An 8,945-nucleotide genomic window follows, 5' to 3' on the forward strand; every position below is an offset into this window, starting at 1 on the left:
TCTTCCTGATGTTTAGTTGGAATATCCTTCCTTGTATTTTGAAGCCATTGATTCAGGTCCTAGCCTCCTGACAGGTCTTTAGGTATTTGAAGATGGCTATCATATCTCCTGTCAGTCTCTTCTTCTCCAGGATAAATATGCTCCCTTAACCAGTGATGCCTGACCACCTAGACACCCTTGCTTGCAGGGAGGCCGGCAAGCAGATAGAAAAGCGCCTGGCAAGGACACATCCCTACACAAAGTGCATTGCAACTGTGGCGAGATTGCTTCCCTGCAGGAGGAGTGCGGAGGCAGGCAGGATCGTGGCCCCGCGGCTTTGATAGTCGGGGGGAGGCGAGGGGGGAAGAGCTCTTCTTCCCCTCCCAGCGGGCAGTAATGCAGGTGCGAGCGGGCCTTGCCGCTCCCGCTCCCTCCCCGGCGAGAAGCGCGGATGCTTCCAAGGAGAGAGCGAGAGAAGGGAGAGGGTGGCGCTGGCGTCCTCGCTCGCTCGCTGCTTCTCCCGCCCCGCCGTTCTTCGCGCGCAGCAGCAGCATCTCCTCCCGAGGAGGCGAGGTGGGCGTGCCTCTCAAGTCTCCCGCGGTGGCCCAGGCTGCTGGTTGCGAGGCGGGCACGAGGTGGGCGGATCCCCTCCGGGAGGTGGTGGTTGTAGAAAGGGGGGGGGGGTAAAGAAAGCCTCCGCCTTCTCCCGCTCCATCCATCCCGAGGCGGCTCGTTTCCCGCCGGGCGCGAGCGCAGGCACGCCCCCCATCTCCTGCCGCCCCGCGTGCGCGCGCGCTTCTCTCTTCCCCCGCCACACACGCGAGCGAGCGAGCGCGCGTACTAGGGAAGTCTCCCCGGCTAGCCCCCCCCCGCCGCACACATCCCGCTCCCTCCCCTTCCCTCCCCCGCGCGCCCGGCCGCCTGCTCCTCACCTCTCCACTGCCCGCTTCAGCACCGCAGGCCGCCCGGAACCGGCGCAGGTTGATGCCGATGGTGGCCGAGACCTGGAGCGCCGCGTCGAAGCCCGGCGCCACCCCGGCACTGGCCGCCGTCGCCGCTACCGAGGAGGCGGCGGCGGCGCCCGAGCCAGGAGCAGCAGCGGGTGGAAGCGGAGGAGGCGGCGGGCCGAGGGCGGCGGCGGCGGAGGCCGAAGAAGAGCCGCCCGCCCCGCCCCCTCCACCGCTGTTTCCCGCCGGCGCGGCCGCTCCTCCGCCGCCAGCCGGGCGCTCCTCGGGCGGCTCCCCGCGCAGGCTGCGCACGGCCGGCACCCGCACGCGGCAGCCCCCGAGCCCGCGGCGGCCCCAGCCACAGCTGCCGGGCCGGGCCGGGAAGCGCCACCGACCGCTGTGCGCCATCTTTACTGTGAGGCGACGAGCCAGAGAGCGGGGCCGGGCCGCGCCCGGGAACCTGCCTGGCGCACAACCCGCCCCTAGGGGCGCTGCAGACACGCGGCTCCCATCCAGGTTCCGGGGCCCCGCCAGAGCGCCGCCCCGCGCCTCGCTTGAGCCATGGCTCGCCGCAGCAGCCGCGGCATAACAGCGGAGCCTATACAGGGGCCGGGGCCCCCGCCCGGGAAGCGGGACACCTCAAAAGCCCGGCCGGCCTGCGCGGCATAACTTTGGGCGGCATGCTCGGCGCGGGGTCCCCGGCTGGGGCGGCCCTTCGGCTTCACTGCGGCCGCCTGGTCCGCCCAGTGGCCACTGGCGGGGACCGCAGCAAACGGCAGCGGCAGGAGCAGCAGCTGCTCCTACGGCCGCCCTTGCGAGGATGCCCGCCCGCGGCAGCCTCCTGCAACGGGACAAGGGCAGCAGGTGCAGCGCGGCTGGAGGCGCTGCAAGGCGGCCGCCTAAGATCAAGAGCAGGCGCGGGTGTGGCCTCGCTCACGTGCCAAAACTTAGCCTGGCGGCAAAACAGCAAAAAAAAAGCGCTTAGAGAAAAGAGCATCCTGGTGGCGCATCCTGCTAGGCCTTTCTTCTTTCTAAGGGTGCAAGGCCAGCTTTGCCTTGCAACTGGAAGTCTCCGCTTCTCCGCCTCTAGTAAGGCTGCTCTCTTGCCCTCCCTTCTCTTCACTTGGCACCAGTGCGAATTGCCCCTCTGCCTCCATGGGCGGCGGGGGGGGGGGGAAGGAAAGCTTCACACCAGCTTTGCTGATGAAACCCAAATTTGGCAGACGTATCTGCTCTGGCCGCATTCTGTACTGGAGCTAAGTGGGAAATAGCATCACTTTTCCAACTTCCTGCTTCAGCTTAATGTACCCATTCTGGGACTAAAAGGAAGCCACCCTCAACACTTCATAACAAAGGTGGTGGGAATTCGGCTTTGTGGTTACTAGAGGAAGACCTCAATGGCCACATTTGCCATGTTGACCTTTCTTTAAGGACAGCCACAGCCTGGCAGACTAAGCAGCACAAGCCTAGCTGGACTGATGGTGTGACTCTTAAATTTCTGTAGCTGGGGAGGATGGGATAGGCTAAGCCAAGGACTCACCTGAACACATTCCCTCAGACTGAATGTTCTGTTTGGGTGTCCATATATTGCTTTCACCATTGCTGAAGGCTGGGCCTGCTTATCCATGAATATCCAACAGTCCCTTTGTAACCATGAAAACTTTGGGATGCTAGGCAATTCCCCACCTGCACTTAACAGGACTGGTTAAGGGGAACACAGAACAAACAACAAGGGACCAGCAGGTCATGTAGTCCAATCCCTAGGTAGATGTCATTATCCAGGCATAACAAAAACAAGACTCGATTTTGCTGTTGGACCACACAAACAGCAGCATTATTAACCAGGCCAAGGTGATACAAACTATTCTCTGCCATGGACTTCTCTAGTGGTCGACAGCGGATACGTAGCAAAGCCCACCAGGGAGGTTGCCACCGCTAAATACAATCTGAGCTGCAGAAATTGGTGTTACCGTGCTGTTGCTGCTGCTTCCGATCCCCTTCTGTGGTCTCTCAATCCTGGGGTCTCTCACCAGCAAGCCACAATTAAGTTCCGTGTAGGCATTGCCTGCTGGGATGCTAAGCAACTACACTGAAACAATCTGTGATTTCTCAGCTGGAAACAGGTGGGGGAGGGGGGAGGAGAGGGAGGTTGGAAAGCCTCTGCACCAGAGACCCAAGTCTTTGTAAAGCTGTGCCAGTACTTCGTTTGTGGTGCACATTCAGATTCCTGGGCCCTAGTAGAGAGTGTTCCTTGCTGTCAAGCAGACTGGTGGGTTATTCTACAGCAACTGCATTATAAACATTAATATTCCTACCCACCTCTGTTTTAAAACTTTGTAGTTCCAAACAAGGGCAAGGAAGGGAACCATCACTCCAGTCATGCACCTCTGAATATACATCCTTACAGACTGCTCTCACCAGAGAGGCGTGGATTCCCTTGCCTTTCCTTTCCTTCCCTGCATCATAGGCCCCAAGTGATAACTCTGACAGCCTCCTCACAAACTGCAGAATGACGTTAAGAACTAGGACTGCCACTTCTATGGGTACAACCCATATTAGGCATAATTAAGCAGCACATTGTGCCACCTGGTCTGCTATCAGACTGTGCATCTAAGGCTCGTCTTTCTCTAAAAACCGAGGCATTCCTTTGGCACAGATCCACATCTATATATAGCTGGACATTGCTAATGTATTAATAGTCAGGAAATGACTAAAGGGAAGACGACGTTTCTTGGGAGTTTTGGATCTAGAAAAGACACTAAATTTCAAGGATCAAAACCCACACTATACTGAGAATGCCTTGTTAAGGGGCACTACCATATATCCGATCCAAATAACTTTATTGTACTAGCCCCTGGCCATGACAAATCTGAATCAAAAATAAATGCAAACAAAAGGGGTGTCGCGCTACAAATAATGGTCTGTTATTTGTATCTCTGTGTTTCCCTTACAGTTCACTATGTTGTCCAGGGTCTTCTTTCTGATCGTTTTGGCAGCCAAAGCAAAAAGGGTGACTTTATGAGTCAGTGAAGCATTTACATCGCTAAGAAGCCATAGGACTTTCTCTGCCAGGGAGAGACATCTTATAGAGACAGTAAAGTGAGAAATCGCCTCCTGGGTCCCACTACCATATAGACCAGGACACTTTGATCAAGATATGTATTTTTGGCATTCTACCCAGTTTAGCAATGCTGATGGACAAATATGTTCCACTCCTCTTTGCAACACAGGAGACTGGAAGGACTGTGGCCATACTTGCCTTCAGGTGCTCCTGACTAGGAAAAGCATTAAATATTCATTTGGAATTCTGGTCTACTGTTTTTAGGAGAAAGCTGCAATACAACAGCACATAAAAAGAATCGCCTGCTAAAACCTCATGCTCATTAACAACCAAGCTTCATCCATCACACCATCTTGTTTCTTCCTGTAAGGTCTGTACTCCAGCAGACCTGCCAGAGTAAGGAAAGCCAGTTTGCTGCACTTCCACACAAAGTTAAATACAAAGTCGTGCAATAATGAGGTTATATTTAAAGCAAGACAGGTTGAGTAAAGTTATCCTTCCAACAGCCCAGTCACATTGGTTTTCAAGGAATTAGCATGATAGGTTTGGTGGCTGTTTTTTGAGTCGTAAAACCACTTCCACAGCTGGCAGCACTGATGTGCTGCATTTATAAACGTGTCAATGGTGTCACACAGACCCTAGCACAGAGCTAAGGCCAGTTTAACGCTCACTCACTGCTAGGCAACCAAAACATTATTGAAGCATTAGTTGATCAAAGGCTATTTAACATGGATACACAAATCAATCTTTGTTTCACAATTCCCCCCCTTGCTATTAGTGACTCCACTCCATCTTAGGAAGCAACTAATATTTCAGAAGGCAAGTACTAGAAGTGGTGCCTGAGCAGGGCTTTTCTCAGTGGTTGCCTTGCCACTGAACACCTGGCTGGATGCAACCCAATTAAGTTTGCCTCCTTCATATTCTTTTAAGCTTTCTGGAGTAATTAATGCCCAAACAGTATTTTCACCCAGTACTTTAAGGATGCTATTTTAAGTCATATTCTAATTGGTATTTAAAAAAAATGTGAAAAAAGGGAAGAATGGGTTTTTGCTAGGAAACTTATATTGTTGTAGGGTTGCCCAAACAGTAGAGCTTCAGAGGGAATCATCCCACCTACCTGCAATTTTGGACTGAAACAGGATCCAGGAGAGGCCAAGGTTACAGTATTTGGGTAAACTGCCTCAGTTTAAGAGCCTTGTATTTCTACAAACTCTAGCATCAGGACAGTATAAAAGCACTTCAAAATACAGGGCAACAATCAAGAGATACTCCCATTCACTTCCGAGTCATTCTTTGTATAGCATTTATTTGAACAGCCAACCACTGGTGCCCACCCTATCCCCCAATAGGAGGAGGAAGAGAAGGAGTATTTTAGGGATCCTTGTCTGCATTCATGTCACCATCATCTGATTCTGCCCCAATCTGAATGATATTTGTAGAGACCACCACAATTTCATCTCAGCACTGTAATTTAATACTACGACACTGTTAGGAGTAGAAACCAAAAACTTTCAAACATCATAGCCAATCAGGCCACGTTTGCCTATGATTTCGCCAATGTAAAACCACATTAGCACTTCAGTCGCCACCAAGCCGTTCCTCAGAGCTTCCTGAAAGAAAAGAAAAATATTTCACAACTTTTGCCACTTTAGCAAATCATCCCTTCAAACACAAACCCCATTCCAGAGGCTTCCTTATGATCTATGATAGGATGCATTACATGGCATACTCTAGTTCCTAGAAAATATCTGTGCCCATGCTTCCTCCACAGGACTGAGAAAGAAGGGGCAGATATTTTAGCATTTCAGCTTGTGGCCCCCAAATTCATCCAAGATTCCAGCCTCAGGAATAGGAGCTCCTATGAACCAAGTAAAGTTTGCAAGTTACATCACCTACAATAAAAGAATGAAAATGCAACTGCATGCCAGTTTACAAACAACTTTGAGACTGATGACTGACTGTTGCAGGCATCACTGTTAGTTCTGGACAAAGAAGCAACCTGCCAGGATGACGTCAGAGGCCTAGCCCACAATCTCAGGAGTTTTTTTAAAAAGTTGTAATGTTTTAGAAGAGTCACAATGTTTGTATCAGGGTAAAGCACCAACAATGTGTTCAGTTGGTCTTTTGCTTCATATTGACTGAGTTCACTTTTTACATACAGCCAGATTTACCCTATTATAGATATGAACAGCTATAGCTTAGGGTAATGACCTTTCACTTCTGACTTGCAGTTACCTTGACAGTGAGCTGTTTGATGCGGCCAGTCTGCATGCTCTTCAGCAATCCTTTCATGCCATCAATGGCCTTAGGAATTTCAGCAGGAGTTGGGGGAACCAATTCAACTTTAGCATAATACAAAAAAGTGGCCAGGCGAGGCTTTGAATAAGTGATAGCAGCTGAAAGAGATAAGAGTGGGATGAGATGAGAGCAAAAGCAGGTGTGCAAAGCAGACATCTACAAATCACCATAAACTAATGTCCCACTGTGCCAAAAGTGGCAGTTTCCTGACAGCAGGTAAAACTACCGTCATTAAACACCTGCGTCCAGTGGGGGATCACTGTTCTCAATCTGCACACAATGGCCATTTAATATGAACTCTTGAGTGAATAACCAAGGTTAGAAAAGTAGCCCAAATCCCCAGCACTGGCACATTTTTAAGCACCAGGGCAAAGCAGCACTTGGAATTTTTCCAACTCTCTAGGTAACTATTCGCACATGTAGGTCAAAACCTGCAGCATCCAAATATTCAGTGCCAGAACTCACTTGAGTGTTTAAGTACATTTAAAATAATTTAAGCATTTGAAGTAAAGCAAAACAGTGCAATTCTGGTCCCTACTGGCAACAATGGTAGGTGCCTTTAACAGTTTGGAATACCATTCAATAAGTAAAGCTCCCACACAGGTGATGGCGACTAAGAAAAGAGCCATCTCTGTAGTGTTGCCACGTTGGTAAGAATCCCCTCCCCAGCACGGCATTGTTTGCCAGGTGTCATCATGGTATGGTTCATGGGCGTAGCCAGGGGTGGCAGCTGGCCCCCCTAAATCAAGTCAATAAATAAAAAAACAAAGAGTAGAAATTGGAGAAAGATTTTGACAGATTTCTCTGAACAGCTGGGGTCAAAAGAAAATAATTTAAAACAACTGTTGAGACATTTCAGCCCGAATCTGCTAAACAGAGCCAGACAGAGGATGATGACAGGTCGTGCCCCCTCATAATCCTAACTACCTTCCACCCTCCCAACATAAATCCTGGCTATGCCCACGGTATGGTTTTAGATGCTAGGTTAAGACCGCCTTATTCTTCTGGGCATGCAAAGGTCAGTCCCACTGCATGCATATCAAACAGTTTTATTGATTAAATTTTATACATGCTCTGCCATGAGCTCCAGTATTACTTGCTGCACGGTATTACTGTGGGATGGGATTTAAAGCCACAGTGCGACTAAGCAGCAAACTCGTTCCTTTGGTAGAAGCCAGGGCAGGACGTCAGGTTCCCTTAGGGCAATTCACCGGTTCGACGCAAGCCTCAAATGAAACCCCTTCCCCGCCCGGCCTTCGGCCCCACAGCTCTCGGAGCGGCCGCCCCCAGCACCGAGGCTGGGGAAGGAGCAGCGGGAGTAGGGCAAAGCGAAGGGCCGCCCCCTGCCAAGAGCGGCGACGGCTCGTCGCCCGCCCCTTAACAGGGGGCAGGCTCCGTGGCCGGCGCCGCCTGCCCTTCCTCTTCCAGCGCGGACGGGAAAGCGGCGGCAGCCGGGCGAAAGAGAAGCGCTTCTTCTTCAGCTGCCCCTGAAGGAAACTCGCCCGAACCGGCGCCCGTCCCCTGACTGACCAGAAACAAGCTTGGGCCCTTGGGTGGTGATGGCCGTCACCAGCTTCTGCGCAGCCTGCGCCATCCCGGGAGCGAGCAGCGGACGGAGGAGGACCGGAGAGGAATGAGGAGGAGGAACAGCGGACAAGCAGGAGCCGCTCGAAAGAAGCCCCCTGAAGGTCACAGCCAGGCGGAGTGTAAGGACCCCGCCGCAGCTGCCCAAGCTGTGCCGGTCTCGCTCGCGCCGCCCACGCACTTAGCCCGGAGGAAGCCACCGAGCTGCTGGGAGGGCGGACGTGCCTGCCGGCATTTCTCAGTGGCTGCTGTCTTCGCTGCCTTACCCGCGATTTTTAAAATATTTTTTCCTCTTTTCTTTCCAGCAGGCGTTTATCGCAGACAACTGTCTATGGGGGTGGAGAGAATGCTTGTGCGCGTGCGCCCTTCGCAGGCGCTGACGGAAGGAGGGTGAACGAAGTCCGTGAAAAAAGGCAAGGAGCCGCTTCCAGCGAAGCGCACGCGCAGAAGCGGAACGCGGCCCCAGGCTGGCTTCCCCAGAGAGGTAGCAGCGGGCTTTTTCTTTTTGTCCGCAGCCTGGCCAGGGAAAGCCGAAAAGAAAAAGAGCGAGCCTGTGGCAGGCAACGAGGGCACCCTTAGAAGGCAGCCGTCATAGCACACGTTCCTAATACACAGATATTTGCGTGCAGGTTATGGGTTGGGGGCGTTACAGTTAAATAACAGCTGGTGCCCGTGAAAGAGTTTTTGAAACCATCATAGTCACTTGACTGTACAGATAAAGGCGGATCCAAGAGCACTTTTTGCATGCAGAAGGCCCCAAATTCAGTGCTTAACCTTTCCAGGCAAGTCTTAGATCCCTGCCTCAAACCATGGAAAGTTGCCACCAATGTAGACAACTCTGAGCTAGGTGGACTTTATAAACCCGACATCATAATAAATCTGACTTTATTTAAGGCAGCTTCTGACATTCCTAAATCTGAGCTTTCACAGCAGAGTACAGCCCCATCCATCCCTGGCGGAACACTCCCTAGGCCAGGGTTTCCCAAACTTGGGTCTCTAGCTGTCTTTGGACTACACTTTCCATCATTCCATTGTCTTGCCAGCTAGGGATGATGGGAGTTGTAGTCCAACAACAG

The 8,945-nt window shown here is 52.0% G+C and overlaps 2 protein-coding genes across 3 annotated transcripts in view; both read right to left on the reverse strand.

The window, feature by feature from the left end:
• The window catches only part of KMT2A (lysine methyltransferase 2A), a 46,967-nt gene extending 45,618 nt beyond the window's left edge, over window positions 1–1,349 (reverse strand). For both annotated transcript variants that reach the window (XM_053367837.1, XM_053367838.1), the window contains exon 1: window positions 912–1,349. In XM_053367837.1, coding sequence (XP_053223812.1) covers window positions 912–1,334 — 423 coding nt within the window. In that variant the 5' untranslated portion in view covers window positions 1,335–1,349. The remainder of the gene's footprint in view (window positions 1–911) is intronic.
• Window positions 1,350–5,266: 3,917 nt separating this feature from the next.
• Window positions 5,267–7,984, reverse strand: ATP5MG (ATP synthase membrane subunit g). Its single transcript, XM_053367133.1, has 3 exons — window positions 7,816–7,984; window positions 6,223–6,383; window positions 5,267–5,597 (listed from the first exon to the last, which is right to left on the reverse strand). Exons 1-3 carry the CDS (start codon window positions 7,877–7,879, stop codon window positions 5,499–5,501), a joined length of 324 nt encoding a protein of 107 aa, XP_053223108.1. The 5' UTR covers window positions 7,880–7,984; the 3' UTR covers window positions 5,267–5,498.
• Between the last annotated feature and the right edge of the window lie 961 nt (window positions 7,985–8,945).

This window comes from Podarcis raffonei, chromosome 15 (genome assembly GCF_027172205.1).
Source record: "Podarcis raffonei isolate rPodRaf1 chromosome 15, rPodRaf1.pri, whole genome shotgun sequence".
Classification (NCBI taxonomy): domain Eukaryota; kingdom Metazoa; phylum Chordata; class Lepidosauria; order Squamata; family Lacertidae; genus Podarcis; species Podarcis raffonei.

Coding starts and splice junctions, on each gene's coding strand:
- ATP5MG (XM_053367133.1), bottom strand. CDS start 7,879: ATGGCGCAGGCTGCGCAGAAGCTGGTGACGGCCATCACCACCCAAGGG. Junction 6,384..7,815: donor AGGGCCCAAGCTTGTTTCTG/GTCAGTCAGGGG, acceptor TATCTCTTTCAG/CTGCTATCACTTATTCAAAG. Junction 5,598..6,222: donor TCAAACAGCTCACTGTCAAG/GTAACTGCAAGT, acceptor CTTTTCTTTCAG/GAAGCTCTGAGGAACGGCTT.